The sequence below is a fragment of the Caretta caretta genome, chromosome 7, assembly GCF_965140235.1.
Source record: "Caretta caretta isolate rCarCar2 chromosome 7, rCarCar1.hap1, whole genome shotgun sequence".
NCBI lineage: Eukaryota > Metazoa > Chordata > Testudines > Cheloniidae > Caretta > Caretta caretta.
In genome coordinates, this window is record NC_134212.1 from 43,436,787 (window position 1) to 43,457,513 (window position 20,727).

The 20,727-nt window shown below is 42.8% G+C and overlaps 2 protein-coding genes across 4 annotated transcripts in view; both read left to right on the top strand.

The window, feature by feature from the left end:
• Window positions 1-9,358, top strand: part of LOC125639873 (musculoskeletal embryonic nuclear protein 1) — a 125,950-nt gene extending 116,592 nt beyond the window's left edge. For 2 of the 3 annotated variants that reach the window (XM_048857646.2, XM_048857645.2), the window contains 2 exons: window positions 4,006-4,126; window positions 5,249-5,726. In XM_048857646.2, coding sequence (XP_048713603.1) covers window positions 4,006-4,126; window positions 5,249-5,355 — 228 coding nt within the window. In that variant the 3' untranslated portion in view covers window positions 5,356-5,726. Of the gene's footprint in view, window positions 1-4,005; window positions 4,127-5,248; window positions 5,727-5,787; window positions 5,897-8,747 lie in introns of those variants that run through there. The other variant, XR_007357620.2, reaches the window with a different exon arrangement.
• A 3,474-nt stretch (window positions 9,359-12,832) lies between these two features.
• The window catches only part of LOC125640308 (inter-alpha-trypsin inhibitor heavy chain H3-like), a 54,727-nt gene continuing 46,832 nt past the window's right edge, over window positions 12,833-20,727 (top strand). The window contains exons 1-3 of the mRNA XM_048858758.2: window positions 12,833-13,021; window positions 19,162-19,182; window positions 20,251-20,417. Of these exons, the coding sequence (XP_048714715.2) occupies window positions 12,929-13,021; window positions 19,162-19,182; window positions 20,251-20,417 (281 nt within the window). The 5' untranslated portion in view covers window positions 12,833-12,928. The remainder of the gene's footprint in view (window positions 13,022-19,161; window positions 19,183-20,250; window positions 20,418-20,727) is intronic.

A 20,727-nucleotide genomic window follows, 5' to 3' on the forward strand; every position in this document is an offset into this window, starting at 1 on the left:
ACCAACACTTTGTGCTATTGACAATTGGAGATAAACCCAGGCTGGAATGTTGTGCCTACTAGGAATAGTTTCTGGCTAAGATCCTGTCATTTGTGACTGGCAAGCAATTGAAAACAGTTCTTCTGTCTGCCAGTCACAATGATACCTGGAGTGCCAGCAGGAACTGAAGCTTCTTCACTGAGGCTGTCTTCACTGCCAAAGAAAGTGTGTTTACTGCAAGATAACTAATGCTTTTTAGCTCTCCTGCTGTAAATTCCTATTGGAGGCAAGGCACTGTAGCTTTTACCATGAGGCCAACCACAGGCTGGGGGGGTAGAGTTGGCTTTACCAACCTACCACATGGTAAAAACTACAGGGTTCTTACTTCACTAGGGTTTTACAGTGGGATAGCTAATGCACATTCATTACCATGCTGTCAACACACACCATTTTTGGCAGTAAAGACAAAGCCTTAGAATTAATGATTTCTGCCACGGTAAGTTAAGAAATCCTGATGCCTGGCATTTAAGATTTAAGAAGGGATTCCGCAGGTTTCGTGCTCACCCTGTTCATGAAACCAGTTTCCCCCTATTCTGGTTTAGAACCTGCACCCACAATAAAAGGCCTGTGTATTACTCTCTTCATTGCCCAGTTGTGGGGCTGTGAGGTATATAAATAATTCACACTGCATGACAAATACCAATACAGACATATACATGAAACCTGTGCCATATAGTAGATACTTAGCCTATCTCTTGAATAATCAGTTAACGAATGGCACTAACCACTTACTGAGAAACTCTGTTAAAAGAATTTCTTTTTTTAGGTTTTATGCCTTTGCTTTCTTTGGCTGGCTATATAACACTTTCCCCAGAGGCCTCAAGGACATTTTGGTTCCCACAGTAAATTTCAGTGACATTGATCGCAAGCTATGCTGAGGCATTCTTCTGTGTTTGTAGCCAAGAGAAAACATGCAAGAGTCTCCAGTACAACCAACCTTCCCACTGCCTAAAGTCATGAGCACGGATGCTGCTTGGAACAAACTACTGAAAACATTCTCATGCCTGGGGTTGAGAGAATCTATTCCCCTCCATTTACCTGGTCTCTTTGTTTGGTCTCCAATCTCTAGAAATTCATCTATTGTCCCCCTTCCACCAAGATAAGTTCTCTGCAATCAATCAGCAATAACTAACTAAAGTCAAAATAGGGAAAGAGGATCTAGCTACAGAATGCCAGGCTCTTGGTACTCAAATAATACACAACTACTCTTAAACACTTTGGCTATTGTTTTTAATTCTTCAGTTGCTTATCTTGTGAGGATGTGGTTGGACTAATCGAATTGCATGCCTGTATGTTAGTTACCACTGTGCACTCCATGCCAGCAGGGAGTGGTGTCATCATGTCTGTCATTCCTTGAAATAGCACCTTGAAGGCAAGACTTTCAAGAATTGTGTGTGTGACTGGCTAACACTGACCAATGTTGTCATTCCTACAACTTCCTCTTTTGACGGTGATGCATTCAGCTATTACCATTCTCACTGGCTGGAAGAAGTCTAGGTAGAAAAATCAGAGCTGTACAACATACAGTATTTGCAAAAATATGGTAAATGGCAACCCTCAGTTACACCTGTTTCTGCTGTAGAATTTGAGATTTTATTCATCACTTATTTATTCACTCCAGATTATGAATCAAGACACTTAAATGTGTTCAGAACCTGTAGCCAACACTACTGATTGCTTGGTTTGCACTACTAAATTATACAAACTCTCTGGTCAGACAAAAGAAGATTGGATGGGAAAGAGAGATCTTTTAGTTACCAAAAGACTAATAATTTTATGGACAAATATTTAATCTGGATCAATGAAGTCCAACCAGAAATTTTCTCCAACATATTAAATACAAGTGAGTATTTCTAGAGAAATAAATAATGAACACTTAACAAGTTTAGACTCAGGGTGTGTCTTCACTGCGGAGTTATCCCAAACTCTTACTCTGGTGCTGCCCCTAATCTCCACACACGGAAACCTCTGATCCATGATTTAGTGGTGCTTTCAACCCAGAGTAGGTGCCCCATCTTGGGCTGCAGGTCAAAGCCCCAGTGAGGCTTTTTCTTGGGTTCATAAGATACCCACTTTGCAGCGAAGAGACAGACTAAATCACTGGAGTGCTTGGTCGTCTTCCAATGTCTTCCCACAATTCCCCCCATGTGCCTAGAAGGACAGAAAAGTTCTCCCAGAATTTACTGGGAAAGAATCATAGAGCATCTCAGTTTACTGCAGTGCTAAGAACCACGAGAGATTACCCTGGAAGTCCTAGCACCACACGTGGGTAAGTGCAGCATCAGTGTAAGGACACTAACTCAGTTTGCAGGATGGCTGCTCACACCTGCTCTAGACTAAATTGGGTGCTCAGACCCAGGTGCTGATCACCCGAGTTAACTCTGCAGTGAAAAGTCTGATGCCTACATCAGATTTTACCACAATGGTTTGAACCATTCCAACTTTATCAGTTGGTATGTTGACACTCTGGGACATCTTTCCCTCAGCATAATAGATTAATGGATATGTCTTCATATTTGTAAGTCGAGATCTAAATTCCTCTATCTTTTTTCCTCTTTACTTTCCAAACCTAGCTCAGGTTCCTTAACTACCTGTCCCCTTTGGTCTTTAGGCACAAGGCAAAATTTGGTATACATGATTATAAACCACTTCCACTCCATCTTTCAAAAGTTACGTCATCTCAAGATAATTATAATGTAACAATGGTTCTCAGGTTACTAGGGCAAGTGTTTTCAACACCTAGTTCAGGAAGATGAATTTTTGGTAGCAAATTTTTTTCTTCTTTGCCATCTGTGTGCAATGTAGCTGCCTACTGTTACCTGTGTGTGCTGTACAAGGCCGCAGATCTTTAGTGTGTACAATATAGTGTAGGTATAGATGGAATATAGAGTATGTGTTAGATAACAGTTCTATATGTTAAAACAATGAGGAATCCTTGTGGCACCTTAGAGACTAACAAATTTATTTGGGCATAAGTGTTCATGGGCTAAAACCCACTTCATCAGATGCATGGAGTGGAAAATACAGCACAGAGGTATAAATACACAGCATATTAAAAGATGGGAGTTGCCTTACCAAGTGGGGGGTCAGTACTAATGAGCCAATTCAAGTAAGGTGGAAGTGGGCTATTCTCAACAGTTGAGAAGAAGGGAAGAAAAATCACTTTTGTAGTACTAATGAGTTCAATGTAGCCCATTTCAAACAGTTGTTGAGAAGGTGTGAGTATCAGCAGGGGGGAAATTAGTTTTTGTAGTGACCCATCCACTCCCAGTCTTTATTCAGGCCTAATTTGATGGTGTCCAGTTTGCAAATTGGTTTGCAAAATGGTGTCCAGTTCTGTGGTTTCTCGTTGGAGTCTGTTTTTGAAGTTTTTTTGTTGAGGAATTACCACATTTAAGTCTATTATTGAGTGTCCAGGGAGATTGAAGTGTTCTCCTACTGGTTTTTGAATGTTATAATTCTTGATGTCAGATTTGTGTCCATTTATTCTCTTGCGTAGAGACTGCCCAGTTTGGCCAAGACTGGAAGTGGATGGGTCACTACAAAAACTAATTTCCCCCCTGCTGATACTCACACCTTCTCGTCAACTGTTTAAAATGGGCCACCTTGATCACATTGAACTCATTAGCACTACAAACGTGATTTTTCCTCCCTTCTCAACTATTGAAAATAGCCTACTTCCACCTTAATTGAATTGGCGCGTTAGCACTGACCCCCCACTTGGTAAGGCAACTCCCATCTTTTAATATGCTGTGTATTTATACCTCTGTGCTATATTTTCCACTCCATGCATCTGATGAAGTGGGTTTTAGCCCATGAAAGCTTAAGGACTCCTCGTTGTTTTTGCTGATACAGACTAACACAGCTACCACTCTGAAACCTGTCAGTTCTATATGTTGCATCTTTGTCTCCTATATGTTCTGTAACTTGAAATACTGACATCTACTTATCTGTCAAAATTTGTAGGCAGCCCCCGTGAAAAAGAAGCGTCCTCCAGTGAAGGAGGAAGATCTCAAAGGGGCTAGAGGAAAGCTCTCCACCAACCAGCAAATTAAATCCAAAACCTACCAAGTCATGAAGCAATGTGGTAAATCTCTTGTCTGTTTACAGTACTACAAATGTTAAAGCAAATCTTCAAAGTAAAACTTGAATTTAATTGATAATCCCAGCTAAAGTGCAAGCTCTCTAAAGAACAGCCAAACTAGTTTCATTCAGGCAACCTACATTTGTGTAGAGCAAAAAGAAATTTTTCTAATAATAAAAGGAGCTGATTCATGTTTCCAAGGAGTACAGTATATGCAGTAAGGCACATAAATATAAAACTGGCAGAACCCTCTGCTGAAATGCAGGCACGATAATGCTCATGTATTTTGCCCTGGTTATGTGGATCAACTGAGAGGAAGGGCAGGAATTCGTCTGCTTCCTACACCTCTTCCACCTATTAGGTTTTCACTAGCTGGTGCTCATAAGGTGAAAGGCTCTGCACAAAGTGAGCCTCTGCCTCCAGACTATACTGACTGATCATTACAGGGTGGGAAGTATTGCCATGGATTTGACTTCTGGAACATGGCTAAACCACTTTCTTACTCCCTAATTAATGTCAGTGGGTCTTCCTTGACTAAGCATTGAGTTTAAAAATGGGTCAGAACTAGAGCATTTGATCCTACATTGGGAGATGCCTGGGATGTCAGGGGAATATATTAGCTGTGCTTGGACTACAGGACATAAACGGGAAAAGAAGAAAAATTTCTTATTGATTGAAATCTCTCTCACCTGCTGCTCATGGTTTGTCACTCTTTTAGGATTGGGATGGGGGATCATGAGGAAAGATGGGCTTTAAATTTGAAATCCCGTATTCCAAATTTAAAACTGTTTTGAAAGCTTCAAATGTAGCTGTAGGGATTCTCTCCTCAGAGGGATAAATTAAAGATACTGGTCAAGATGTTTGGCAATTGGCCTACACTGCCCTTGAGAATCTGCAACATTATTCAGAACAGTAGCGCTATTCTATAGTATTGAGCAATGCAACTGTGTGTGCTGCAAACCCACACATTTTGTACCACTGAGTACACTCGACGGGTCCTGAATTTCCATGCATTTGAATGGGGTGATGTATTTCATTACAGAAGAAGTATGTGTTCCAGCAGCACAACTGTTGTTGGCATAAATCTTTTTAAGTGATTGACTCCTTTTGTTCTTCTTTTTCAAGAACAAGAGGGCTCTGTGGCTCCTTCCGTATTCAGTCAAGATCGGACAGGAGGTGAAACAGCCTTTGAGAAGCGTAAAGAAGAGCCATCAAAGAGTGTCTTTGGCTGATAACCAAGTTTAACCTCTGTGACACAGATTCCTAATGCAACATTTAATCTCAAATTGCTGTTGCTCATACTAAACTTATTGCTGCACTCGTAAGTCAACTTAATTCTTTCAAATTAGTCATTAATTAGGAGGACTCATTTTGTAGGCTACAACTTCCTTTTATAAATTTAAATATTTTCTTTCTATATTGTACATGCTGTAATGGTTTCAGTAAGAACCTGGTCACTGGACACAGGCTGGCATAGTAATGACCAATTTCTGCTTAAATGACATATGTGTTTTTCTAAGACTTATGTTCCAGAGCTGTGATCTAGTTCAATTTTCAATATAATCTTAAGTGCAAAAAAAGTAAAATAAATGAGTGATATGGATTTGATTTCAGTACAATTCCTTCTAACTGTAAATGTTTTTATACTATTGCTATTTTCACAGTTGGACACGTAATTTTGCAAAAACATGATAAAGGACTTCACTTTTATCTGTAGCTTTTTCCTGATATTTTCCTGTACTTCTGCTTTCCACACTTTACTTAAGGATTATGGTGAGTAGGATGGGTTATTTACTGCTAACGAGTGAGATGAAACCATGTTGAATTGAATACCACACATCCACAACTCTAGACAGCTTTGTGCAGAGCATCAGGGTCAGTCTGTCCAGAGCTGAATCAAATGCAAAGGATTGGATGCCCCAGTCATGTACAGAACGCTGAATATGGGGATGCAAGAGAGGGAAGGATGATTCAGTGGTTGGAGTGCTAGCATAGAACCCCGGACATCCAGGTTAAATTCTTTGCTCTGCCACCAACTTCCTGTGTGATCTTGGGAAAGTCTCGTATTCTACCTGTGGTTCCGTTCCCTCCCATTTGTAAAATGGGCATAATAGCACTGCCCTACTTCACTGGGTGGGGTGAGGATAAATACATTAAAAATTAGGAGGTGCTCATACACTCCAGTGATGAGGGCTACACAGTAGCTAAGCTAGAGGCTTTATGGATTTTAGAACTATTTAAAAACTGTTGAGACAGACAGATACATTACGGTCCATCCAGCATTATACAACAGTGCACTGAAAATGTGACTTATACCAACATGGCTGTCAAAGCTGTGGCAACTGAAAAGATGTTTAAAAAAGAATGAGTGAGGTTTTAACTCATATTGCAACACCTCTATAAATTGATCTAGAATAAGTCTCCTTCCCTGTGTGTGCAACTTGTTTGCACCAAAGAGCTTTCCGTATGGCATAGCTATTGCTACTCAGATGAATTGTGACACACACATAATGGGCAACAGGTATTCTCAAAGCAGACAAGCTACATCTAAAGTCAAAATTTCTTGTTCTAGGAATACTAGAATAATACATTACATACTAGTGTGCTATATCTTCAAATTCAGGTGAATTAGTTTGGATAAAATAAGGGTTTGGCATAACTTTGAACCAAACCAAGTTTTTCTAAGGCTCAGAATATTCAATACATTTTTTTCTAGCTTTTATTTTTCACTTTTATAAAACTGCATTGGTTAGCTTTCCATTCCAGCCAGGTCAAAGGAGCCAAAATGGCTTGAGGTTTTCCTCTTGGTATTTTCAGCCTGGCTAGAATAAAAAATGAAAAACCTCTCGAGAGAACTTGTTCCTGCGAGGAGCTTTCCAGATCCTTTAACCTTGCGAGATCTCCCCATCCTTTTTTCTAAAAAGGGTTATACTTCATCATCTATGAAAAATAAAACTTGCCTGTTGAGCTGTCTGTGCAGATGACCAACACTGATGGGGGGTTTTATTACTTTTGCCCTTGCACATGCATGGGTTTTTCTAAAAAGAATTTCCACGATTTCAAGTAGATGAATGAAGACACTGAGAGAACTGCTGACAGGACATTATCTCTGAAAGCACCTTTCCTTAATTTTATGGTTCAGGAACATTTTGTAAAGTTCATCTCCCCTTACCCCCCTCGCCCTCAACATCTTAAAACTAGGGAGAATTATGAGGATACTTGGGGCAAGTCTACACTCCAGTGCTTCAGCAGCACAGCTGCCCTGCCGTAGCGTGTCTGCTGAAGACGCACTATGCTGACGGGAGAGCGTCTCCTGCCAACGTAGCCCCCGTGCGGACAGCGCAAAACTTGCGTTGCTCAGGGTGGGAGCGGGCTTTTTCACACCCCTCAGCGACATAAGTTATATCGACTTAGGTTATAGTGTAGGCCTGCCCTTCGTGTTTTAAAAGAGGGGAATAATGTTTTAGTTTGCCTGCTTTCCTGTATGGGGATCATGAGCGATGGAATTGCTGCAGGTCACAACTCAAGTTATCCAGTTCCCTTCATTAATAATGTTAAGATAATTTTTAGGCTCTCTTCTTACTCTTTATAAAAACTAAACAAATACTTCCTGATGGATCCTGCAGAAAAACCTAAGAGGGCTCTAACTAAGTAATTAGAAAGTGGCCCAGAGAATACATATGATTTTAGAGAAACTTCCACACACATGAACCTCTTTATCATTTTCTCTTTTTATCCTCACTTATAATCTGAAACCAAGGAGTCACCAGGTGAAACTAAAACAATTAACTGAAAACAAATACAAGGTAGTACTGTAGTACTTCATGCTGTTTATAGTCAACTGGTGGAATTCACTGCTCCACCCAGCCAAATTTTATAGCGGGATTTTTAAAAAAGAACTGGAATGGTTAACCATTAAGAATACTATTGCCAGCTAGAAATACCACTGAGTATTATAATTATACTTCCTGGCATACGACTGCCTGAAGGGTTAAGAAGGAATTTCCACTCCCACATACAGTACAGCTTTGTACAAATGGTTAGGTACATTATACAGGGAGTTTGATGCCTTTTTAAATTGAAGATAAAACCGACCAAATGGAAATTGTGGGGCGTTTTTGCTTTAGAAGTTTTTAAAGCTATGGCAGAATCAGCATGCACGGCACTTGTCTCACCCTCAAGAAACCAAAGGACAAAGTGCTTGCTTTAACTTGGCACAGCGTGGCCATGGTGCTGAGCATGCTCTCCCCCTACAGCTATGCCAGTGCACCCTGCAACACACCACCTTTCCCAATGGGCCAAATTCCCCCTAAGAAATAGGGGAAACTATCAAACTTCCTGTCCTTTGTTTCCAGTGGTAAAAAAATGAAGCTGACTCACTACTGAGCTCTGCCAAAACATCCAGTAAAAATTACCATTAAATTGCAGTCTTTATCAGTAGTAGTACAGATCTCTTATCCAAGTTGAGCATTCTAACCAATTATCTGATAACCAACCACTCAACCTGGCCTTATAAAGAAATGGTGCTACCATGGAATTACTGTGACCGAGATGGAGATACTATAGATCATATACACTTGATACCGCAAAGTACCCGCTATCAGCTCTTTGGCTTTCTGTCTAGGGTACTAGATGCTCCTCTGTGGATCTATTAGACACTGGAAAAGCAGATGAAAGGAGCACTGTGCAGTGGAACCCAGGTCAAGGAAGAAGCAATAAGAGATAACGAGACGACTGCAAGGACAAAGGAGCAAGAAGCACTCATAGAAAGCCAGATAACATACAGGAAATATAGGCACCAAGAAGATCTAGATGCCAACAAAGAAAGGGGTCATGGAAGAGACTTTAGAGGCTGCTTAGACCCCCTCCGATTATAGAATGAGGCTGAAGTACATGCCATCCACTTCTGGCCACCTCTCTTAAGGACCACATTTCTACCTGTGTACATGATAAATAATAACTTTAGCCAGGCTAACCAGAAACTTCCAGTGTCTGGAAGGTATGATGGGTTGGACGTTAATCAGCTGTTAAAATTGTTTGTAAAACAGGTAAGATGCAGCATGCGGAGTACTACTGTAACAATTGGGTCAGGATTCTAGCTGAGCACAGTGCATTAGCATCAGGTGTTCATGACAGAAGCCTGGGGGATGCCCATGGAAGAAGATAACAGCCCCAGTACAGCAGGAGTCTGGATCACAGGTAACACACAACGTTTAATAAAGAACTGCTTACTAGGCCGTGCCTCATTCTTCACCACTGATGAAACAATGCCAATTTCTGATCAAATTAAAAATGGGTATGAGAGAATAAATACGTTCTGCGCCTCTATTAGAACAACCCTAATAATGGAAAAGAGTAAAGTAATCCTACAACTATAGTCCCATGAAAACATAATCATGACCTCCTCATTGTCCGGCTATACTAAAAGAATGACAGGATGTGGTTTAATCAGGCTGCAACTTTATTAGATGTCTGGGATTACCTCGCAGGTAAGTGTACAGTGCCATGATCATTTCAATATCTACCATGCGGCTTCTGCTTTTTCCATCCTGGGCCCCAGCCAACCTGCTGCTGGGACCTAACCATCCCCCTCTCAAAGGAGGATTAAGGCGGGCTACCAAGAAAAGAGGAGTTGGCTGCCTGCTGTGCCAGTCATTGGAGCTCCAAACACCCCTGTTCCGCTTCTTTCACAACCACCACCTTAAGTCCTTTTCCAAGCCATTTATCTGGGCACTGTATCAGTTTCCTAGGGAATACCTGTGCTGGACATCAGCCACAAGGAGATGCCAGCAATTAGCTTGACTGCCTCCTCTCCAACCCAACAGAGTTCCCAGACAACTCCTAATGCCTCCTTTAATGTCTGCCAAAAATGTGACTGCATCCAAGTCTGACAGGTGAACCCCATCCTCTCGAAATAACTCTGGTGCCCTATTTGCTCGGTCAGGATGCAGAATTACTGACCCTCCTATGACTCCCATGAATTTGGTCTCCTCCCTATTCACATGTCTCCTAGCCTTGTCCACCTGGGGCAGAGAGGAGGGACTTCACAGCTCCTCTCCAGACCATTCATTGCAATGTGTCTGACCATACAATTTTTACTCCTGGAAAAAGTTCCAGGATCTGCCTCAAGTCTCTCTTAGCTCTGAGCATTAAGTCCATCTCTTTGCACATTCCCAAATCATTTTCCCTAAGATGCACCACAATTATATCAGGTGCCTGTTGATGTACAGCTGTGGCATCAGCTGGTCCCATAACATGCCCCCCCCTTTCCATACCAACTCAGGATTGCTTCACTGAGCCCCAGCTGCGAACCCTTGGGCAATTTGGACGTCCGCCTATGTGCCAAATAAACAATACTGTGCCCGCAGACCCATACCATCATTTGCATGGCCCCTTCTCCCACCTTTGGAATGAAAATACAACAAATTAGCACCGACTCCCACCTGGGATCTCACATTCTGTAGATTTCCGAATGCCAATGCCCAATTGCCTCACCCCCTATACCCAGCTGTGCTGCTGCTGTTGCCACCTGGATCCCTGAATGAGTTGAAACCAAATTCCTGGGCTGGCAGCCCCAACCTCATCAGGCCCCATCTCAACACCTTAACAAACTGGTATGTTGTGAGGGTACTTCCGTCACCATGCATGAAGAGGGATCCATCCCTCCCCAGTTGTATCACCATGCATGCCCTCAAAGCCTCCATGGGGAAGACCCCAGGCTCACCACGCTCCCCTAGGATAATGAAGTCACCTCAACCTCTGTCAAGGTTCCTCCCCCACTCTGAACTCTAGGGTACAGATGTGGGGACCTGCATGAAAACCTCCTAAGCTTATCTTTACCAGCTTAGGTCAAAACTTCCCCAAGGTACAAAATATTCCACCCGTTGTCCTTGGACTGGCCGCTACCACCACCAAACTAATACTGGTTAGTGGGGAAGAGCTGTTTGGACGCGTCCTTCCCCCCAAAATACTTCCCAAAACCTTGCACCCCACTTCCTGGACAAGGTTTGGTAAAAAGCCTCACCAATTTGCCTAGGTGACTACAGACCCAGACCCTTGGATCTTAAGAACAATGAACAATCCTCCCAACACTTGCACCCCCCCTTTCCTGGGAAATGTTGGATAAAAAGCCTCACCAATTTGCATAGGCGACCACAGACCCAAACCCTTGGATCTGAGAACAATGAAAAAGCTTTCAGTTTCTTACAAGAAGACTTTTAATAAAAATAGAAGTAAATAGAAATAAAGAAATCCCCCCTGTAAAATCAGGATGGTAGATATCTTACAGGGTAATTAGATTAAAAACATAGAGAACCCCTCTAGGCAAAACCTTAAGTTACAAAAAAGATACACAGACAGAAATAGTTATTCTATTCAGCACAATTCTTTTCTCAGCCATGTAAAGAAATCATAATCTAACACATACCTAGCTAGATTACTTACTAAAAGTTCTAAGACTCCATTCCTGGTCTATCCCTGGCAGAAACCAGCATAAGACAGACCCACAGACCCTTTGTTTCTCTCCCTCCTCCCAGCTTTTGAAAGTATCTTGTCTCCTCATTGGTCATTTTGGTCAGGTGCCAGCGAGGTTACCTTTAGCTTCTTAACCCTTTACAGGTGAGAGGAGCTTTCCCCTGGCCAGGAAGGATTTCAAAGGGGTTTACCCTTCCCTTTATATTTATGACAGCCTCCTTGATCAGTCTTGGACTTTTGCAAGTTTTGTATCACTGCTTGCCCCACCAGTGTACATCTCGCAGTTCCAAAGCCCTTCCATTAGCGTCCCTACAGGACTCAGGTACTAGCTCGCTGAGCCTAAAAGCGCCAGAAAATGCTTTTAGAAATACTGCCCTGAACCAGGCCACCTCCTGTCCCCTATGACATCTGTTTCCCAGCACTTGCACCAGAGCCTTAAGCATGTTAACTGTGATGGGACGACACGTATCCTCCCTCAGGCCATTGGTTCGCAATGACCCCGCCAAAGAAACCGTCAAACTAAGAAGCTGCTGCAAGGCCCTGGGTAACTGTTTAGTCTACTGACAAACATAATGGCTGATGGGCAATTGGAGATTGTTGACACCAGTTGTGGGGTTGCTAACCCACCATGCCAGTGCTGCCAGCAGCTGGAAAAACGTGAAACCCCTCTGCCTCGTCCCACAGCCCAATTGCTACATGGGGGGGGGGGGCTATGTTCCCTCCTCTCCCTATCATAGGTGTTGGAACTAGGGGTGCTGGGGGTGCTGTTGCATCCCCTGGCTTGAACTGGTTTCCATGATACATAGGGTCTACAGTTTGGTTCAATGGCTCTCAGCTCCCCCACTGTACAGATTGTTCCAGCACACGGTCCCTATACAGTACTTGGTGATCGGATCTGGTGCTGAGCTATCTTGCTAACTAACCCCCCACCCTTTCTGCGGCTACTCTCCTGCCTCTCCCTCTCCAGACTGGGGCTTGGGGGGATTTTCCCCTCCATTTCCCCCTCTCACCCTATGTGGTGCCATGCCAACTGGCAGAGTCCTCTGGTCTCTGCTGCTGCTGCTCTGCCGAGCCTGGGGAAAACGGGCTTCTCCCACACTCTGACCACTTCTGCATCTGCTGCAGCATCTCTCTCACCCCCGCCCTTCAAGTGATATATCCCTTCCCCCACTTAGGGAGCAGGGCAGTCACTTTGGGTAAACAACTTTTTCCGGCCATTGTTTATTTGAACGTGCTGGTTTCCTATTTAACTAAATGTAAACGTCAAACCTACCATGAGGTTACTAAGGTGGGGTATTAGCTTTTTCTGAGCTGAATCTTTAGTTTTCCAATATGGATATCGTCTTGTTTTATGTTTTGTTGACATCTATTGCAACTACTACAAATGCTGAATTTGTGATAACACAATTCAGGAACATCATTAAGGTAGGTAATGGTTATTTTAAAGTTGGGTCAATTGTTTTTATGTGGGATGGAACTACTGCAGTTGATGATGTATATTCCCAAAGAAAGATTTATGCTGTATGAAAATTACTGTGAGTGTCAGAGTTCAAGAAGCAACCACCTAGTCTGACTCTCCTGCACACCGCAGGCCACTAAACCCCACCCAGTTATTCCTGTTTTGAGCCCAATAATCTGGATTAGACTAAAGTATTACAGCCCTCAGGAGACTAAATTACTGTGGGCAGAAAATAGGAATGATTTGTGGTGCACCAATACCCAAAGCCCCTGCAATAGCAGGCAATTGATTTAATGAGCTATACCCAGATAATCCTAGCAAGCAACCTGCACCCCATACTGCAGGAGGCCAAAAACAATACCCCCAAACAAACCCAAGGTCCCTGCCAATCCTGCATTTGGGTGGGAAAATCTTTCCTGACCCCAAAAAGGTGATCAGCAACACTCTGAGTCTGTGAGCAAGACCCACCAGCCGAGCTTCAGACATATTTTTCTGCACAGCCTCAAAGCACTAACCCACCCCATTTGACAGGTTTCAGAGGAACAGCCGTGTTAGTCTGTATTCGCAAAAAGAAAAGGAGTACTTGTGGCACCTTAGAGACTAACCAATTTATTTGAGCATGAGCTTTCGTGAGCTACAGCTCACTTCATCAGATGTATACTGTGGAAACTGCAGCAGACTTTATATACACACAGAGAATATGAAACAATACCTCCTCCCACCCCACTGTCCTGCTGGTAATAGCTTATCTAAAGTGATCAACAGGTGGGCCATTTCCAGCACAAATCCAGGTTTTCTCACCCTCCACCCCCCCACACAAATTCACTCTCCTGCTGGTGCTAGCCCATCCAAAGTGACAACTCTTTACATAATCAAGTCGGGCTATTTCCTGCATAGATCTAGGTTTTCTCACATCCCCCCCACCCCCATACACACACAAACTCACTCTCCTGCTGGTAATAGCTCATCTAAACTGACCACTCTCCAAGTTTAAATCCAAGTTAAACCAGAACATCTGGGGAGGGGGGGGTAGGAAAAAACAAGAGGAAACAGGCTACCTTGCATAATGACTTAGCCACTCCCAGTCTCTATTTAAGCCTAAATTAATAGTATCCAATTTGCAAATGAATTCCAATTCAGCAGTTTCTCGCTGGAGTCTGGATTTGAAGTTTTTTTTGTTTTAAGATAGCGACCTTCATGTCTGTGATTGCGTGACCAGAGAGATTGAAGTGTTCTCCGACTGGTTTATGAATGTTATAATTCTTGACATCTGATTTGTGTCCATTTATTCTTTTACGTAGAGACTGTCCAGTTTGACCAATGTACATGGCAGAGGGGCATTGCTGGCACATGATGGCATATATCACATTGGTGGATGTGCAGGTGAACGAGCCTCTGATAGTGTGGCTGATGTTATTAGGCCCTGTGATGGTGTCCCCTGAATAGATATGTGGGCACAATTGGCAACGGGCTTTGTTGCAAGGATAAGTTCCTGGGTTAGTGGTTCTGTTGTGTGGTATGTGGTTGTTGGTGAGTATTTGCTTCAGGTTGTGGGGCTGTCTGTAGGCAAGGACTGGCCTGTCTCCCAAGACTTGTGAGAGTGTTGGGTCATCCTTTAGGATAGGTTGTAGATCCTTAATAATGCGTTGGAGGGGTTTTAGTTGGGGGCTGAAGGTGACCGCTAGTGGCGTTATTTTCTTTGTTAGGCCTGTCCTGTAGTAGGTAACTTCTGGGAACTCTTCTGGCTCTATCAATCTGTTTCTTTACTTCTGCAGGTGGGTATTGTAGTTGTAAGAAAGCTTGACAGAGATCTTGTAGGTGTTTGTCTCTGTCTGAGGGGTTGGAGCAAATGCGGTTGTATCGCAGAGCTTGGCTGTAGACGATGGATCGTGTGGTGTGGTCAGGGTGAAAGCTGGAGGCATGCAGGTAGGAATAGCGGTCAGTAGGTTTCCGGTATAGGGTGGTGTTTATGTGGCCATTGTTTATTAGCACTGTAGTGTCCAGGAAGTGGATCTCTTGTGTGGACTGGACCAGGCTGAGGTTGGTGGTGGGATGGAAATTGTTGAAATCATGGTGGAATTCCTCAAGGGCTTCTTTTCCATGGGTCCAGATGATGAAGATGTCATCAATATAGAGCAAGTAGAGTAGGGGCTTTAGGGGACGAGAGCTGAGGAAGCGTTGTTCTAAATCAGCCATAAAAATGTTGGCATACTGTGGGGCCATGCGGGTACCCATAGCAGTGCCGCTGATCTGAAGGTATACATTGTCCCCAAATGTGAAATAGTTATGGGTAAGGACAAAGTCACAAAGTTCAGCCACCAGGTTAGCCGTGACATTATCGGGGATAGTGTTCTTGACGGCTTGTAGTCCATCTTTGTGTGGAATGTTGGTGTAGAGGGCTTCTACATCCATAGTAGCCAGGATGGTGTTATCAGGAAGATCACCGATGGATTGAAGTTTCCTCCACCCCATTTGGTGTCCTATCTTCAGCTATGGCCACCTATGATGTTTCAGAGAAAGGAAGGAGAAAAAGTACATTGGGGGTGAACATTTTCCTTCCTGACTCATGCAAATGAACTGCTGACATACCAAGCATGAAATTTAGGAACAAAAGACATGGGACTGAAAGGGAACCCCCAAAGCTTGGAAGCCCAGCTGCCTGTCCCTACAGGCAACCTTGTCATACAATCCCACTCAAATTTATATCAAGCTCTATTTTAAAATTAATTAGCTTTTCCCCCTTTACTCCCTGTTCTAGAACCACACTTCTCTGATGTTTAGTAGCACCTTCTAAGTTCCAGCCTATATTTATTCATGGCTAGATTATACCCATTTGTTGTACCAACATTTTCCTATAACTTAATTAGTTTTTCTCCCTCTTTGGTGTTTACCACCTCTCCCATGCCCCCCCCCCCCCAATGTATTTATAAAGAGCAATCCTATTTCCTTTCAGCCTTCTTTTTGCTAGGCTAAACAAGCCAAGTTCTTTTAGTCTTCTATTGTAAGATAAGCTTTCTATTCTCATCCTAGTAGCCCTTCTCTGCACCTGGTTCAATTTGAATTCATCTTTCTTGAACATGTGTGTCCAGAACTGTACATGATATTCCAGTGGAATGTGAAGGATATTTTTATATATCCTGTATTTCAAACACCACTGGGATGAAACATGTGCTTTATATAATATTTATAAAAATGATTGGAGAGCCTCAGGTGAAAGGTGTTATGGAAGTGATTATTAAGATCATTGTAAAATGCATGTATTAACATTATATGTGAAGTTATGAAATCCCTCCCTAGGATGTTACTGGAACATGTTGAAGACCAGACAGCCACTGAATGTATCCAATGAAGTGAGCTGTAGCTCACGAAAGCTTATGCTCAAATAAATTTGTTAGTCTCTAAGGTGCTAACATGGGGGTGGGCTATGTTAGGTAAAGGTGATAAACAGGTCTGTCCTAGACAAAGGAATGTGGGTTTACTTCAATTTACATATTAGCAGTAAACAAAGCCATTGTGCTAAACCTGCTCCTGAATTTGAGGACAGAATTAACATGGCTCCTGCACCTCAGAAAGACATAGGAAACCAAATCCCCAGGAAGCCTTCCTGACTTATATCCCTTTGAAAATATAAGGAAGAGAGAGAGAGAGACTTCATCTTTATCCTTTACCTTAGGAGTCAAAGGAACCAAGCAATTAGATCTCAGTGATGGGTCCTGGCCAGAAAAAGCTGGAAAGGAGATGTGGGTAAAAAGAACCATTTTGAACATAAACTGTATCTTGCTAGATTAAGTTTTAGTCCTTTAGATGTGTTTTCACTTTTTTGCCTGTAACCATCTCTACCTTTATCTTTTTTACTTGGCATTGCTTAATCCATGATTGCTTTGTTAATAAACTTATTTTACTTTCATTATAAATAATCAGTGCTATGTACATGCAGTAAAGTGTGTGCTTCTAGAAAGCTACCACGTTGGTGTGTTTTTCTGTCTCTGTAAAGGGAGTGAAGCTAACACATTCTCTGTGAAGGTCCAATGAGAGGGATGGTCTCTGCATTGGGATGATTTGTGAGTGAATTTGGGGCTGGAAAGGTACTGAGGTTAGCTTGCAAGAAGTAACCATAGAATCATAGAACTGGAAGGGACCTCAAGAGGTCATCTAGTCCTGTCCCCTGCACTCAAGGCAGGACTAAGTATTATCTAGACCAGGATTCAGCAACCTTTCAGAAGTGGTGTGCCGAGTCTTCATTTATTCACTTCAGTTTAAAGTTTCACTTGCCAGAAATACATTTTAATGTTTTTAAGGAGGTCTCTGTCTCTGTAAGTCTCTATATTATATAACTAAACTATTGTCGTATGTAAAGTAAACAAGGTTTTCAAAATGTTTAAGAAGCTTCATTTAAAATGCTGATCTTAAGCTGCTGGCCCTCTCAGCCCGCTGCCAGCCTGGGGTTCCGTTCACCTAGGCCGGCAGCAAGTTGAGCGGGGCCTGCGGCTGGGACCACAGAGAAGAGCGGAAGAATTACTTCTCGTGTCTTGCTTACAATACTCCTGCTAATACATCCCAGAATGATGTTTGCTTTTTTTCTTTTGCAACAACGTTACACAGTTGACTCATACTTAGCTTGTGATTCACTATGACCCCCACATCCCTTTCTGCAGTACTCCTTCCTAGGCAGTCATTTCCCATTTTGTATGTGTGCAACTGATTGTTCCTTCCTAAGTGGAGTACTTTGCATTTGTCCTTATTGAATTTCATCCTATTTACTTCAGACCATTTCTCCAGTTTGTCCAGATCATTTTGAATTTTAATCCTATCCTTCAAAGCCCTTGCAACCCCTCTCAGTTTGGTATCATCCACAAACTTTAAGTGTACTCTTTATGCCATTATCTAAATCATTGATGAAGCTATTAAACATAACCGGACCCAGAACCGATCCCTGCCAGACCCCACTCGTTATTCCCTCCCAGCATGACTGTGAACCACTGATAACTACTCTCTGGGAATGATTTTCCAACCAGTTATGCACCCACCTTATAGTAGCTCCATCTAGGTTGTATTTCCCTAGTTTGTTTATGAGAAGGTCATGTGAGACCATATCAAAAGCCTTACTTAAGTCAAGATTTTCCACATCTATAGCTTCCCCCCTATCCACAAGGCTTGCTACCCTATCAAAGAAAGCTATCAGGTTGGTTTGACATGATTTGTTCTTGACAAATCCATGCTGACTGTTATTTATCACCTTATAAGCTTCTAGGTGTTTTCAAATTGATTGCTTAATTATTTGCGCCATTATCTTTCCGGGTACAGAAGTTAAGCTGACTGGTCTGTAATTCCCCGGGTTGTCCTTGTTTCCCTTTTTATAGATGGGCACTATATTTCCCCTTTTCCAGTCTTCCGGAATGTGTCCCATCTTCCATGACTTTTCAAAGATAATTGCTAATGGCTCATATCAGTCAGCTCTTGAGTATTCTAGGATGCATTTCATCAGGCCCTGGTGATTTGAAGACATCTAACTTGTCTAAGTAATTTTTGACTTGTTCTTTCCCTATTTTAGACTCTGATCCTACCTCATTTTCACTGGCATTCACTATGTTAGATGTCCAATCGCCACCAACCTTCTTGGTGAAAAACGAAACAAAGAAGTCATTAAGCACCTCTGTCATTTCCACATTTCCTGTTTTTGTCTTTCCCCCCTCATTGAGTAATGGGCCTACCCTGTCCTTGGTCTTCCTCTTGCTTCTAATGTACCTGTAGAATGTTTTCTTGTTACCCTTTATGTCCCTAGCTAGTTTGATCTCGTTTTGTGCCTTGGCCTTTCTAATTTTGTCCCTGCGTACTTGTGTTATTTGTTTATATTCATCCTTTGTAATTTGACCGAGTTTCCACTTTCTGTAGGACTTTTGAGTTTTAGATAATTCAAAACCACAAAACCCAGCAAACAAAAATGAGTTGTGAAGTTCTACTGAAGAGTAGCTATATACTTAAGCAGTTAGAAATAAATGCAGGAACTGGCTGGGGACTGACTTGTCCTCCACTACTTCAACTCTGTGGCCAAGATAAGTATAGCTGTGGGAAATTTATATTAATTTCTTTTTATTTTAATTTACAGAAACGAAGCACCAATGATGTGGTAAGTGCTTTCATGACCCAAGAGGGTGAGTTTAAGGCCTTTTGGGGTAAAAGGTGGTGTTACTGCTCATGCTCTTATTATGGATTTAAATTCCTTTATCAGAAATGACTTTGGTTCATTTGGAAGTCTGTAAGTAAGTTATAATGCATATCTGACCCTGTTATGATGTGGAGTCCTTATTGACTTGGTGGGCTCTGAGTTCTGCGTACACATAAAACACAGTTCGTATGCAGTCAGTAATGATGGCTCCTAACAGTGTATCTCCCCTTCCCAGCAGACTAAGGTACCACATGGTTATTTTCCTGTAACTCTTTAGCATCTGGGGGAATTTTGCTATGCAGACAGGACCTCCTACCCATACTTGTGTACAGGAGTGCCAGTACGATTTTTATAGTGAGGGTGCCAAGAACCAAACTGTAAACCCTGTATATGATGGAAACCACTTCAAGCCAGGGGGCACAGCAGCACCCTCAGCTCCAGCATATTTGTGTAGCCAGTTTGATCCAGCCTCCTTCCTCTGAGCACTCTGTGGGGGAGACCATCCCAGAGCCCATTGCCCGGTGTGTTGCTGGTGCGGTTTTCTGTGCATGTCACCCGTGCATTCTATTTCTTGCTGCAGTACTATGGGCAAGCTGCCCAGAATTTTCCGGAATGTGCTTGTCCGAACATGGCTAAACAGTCTGGTTAATGCAGTCACACAAACATGGTTGCGTTTTGAGGGGAAAAAAGCTACTTTGTGGACACAACCCAACCATGTTTTTTTGTTACAAGGTTAGAGGAGTGTCTTACGAAGAAATTGTTGCTGTTGAAATGTAGGCAGAGCTTTAACTCATCAAGCACCAGGGCTTCTGTCCACCTATCTCTCTCCCCATTACACAATATATTAAATAGAGACAGAGTAGCTTTAGGGGTAACTTAGTTTTCCTCATTTTAATAAAGTTCCTTGCCCTGTATTGGAAGACAGCTACTCTTTCTGTGATTACCATTGTCGCATGATTCTGTAGAATGGAGTTAGAATAATTGGCATGTATTTTTCACTGTAACTGGGGTTTCTCTTTCATTCTTCAGATCTTCAGTGGCATAGATATCTACAGCATGAAAATTGATAGCAAAGTGACATCTCGATTTGCCCACAATGTCATCACCAGTCGAGCTGTCAATCGTGCCAGTGTGTCTAAGGAAGTGTTGTTTGAGGTGGAGCTCCCCAAGACGGCCTTCATTACCAATTTCAGCATGTAAGTAGTTTGCTGCTAGCTTGTCTCAATAGGGTTGCCAACCCTCCCGGTTTCACCAGGAGTCTCCTGGAATCAGGCCCTATCTCCCAGAGGCTACTTAAAGCCAGACTGGAAGATTTTAGGCACTAAAAGTCCGGCAGCGCAGCGGGGCTAAGGCAGTCTTCCTACTGCGCTGGCCCAACGCCACTCCCGGAAGCTGCTGGCATGTCCCTGTGGCTCCTAGGGGCGTACAGAGATCTCCACGCACTGCCCCCGCCCCGAGAGCCGAATCCGCAGTTCCCATTGGCCGGGAACTGCGGCCAATGGGAGC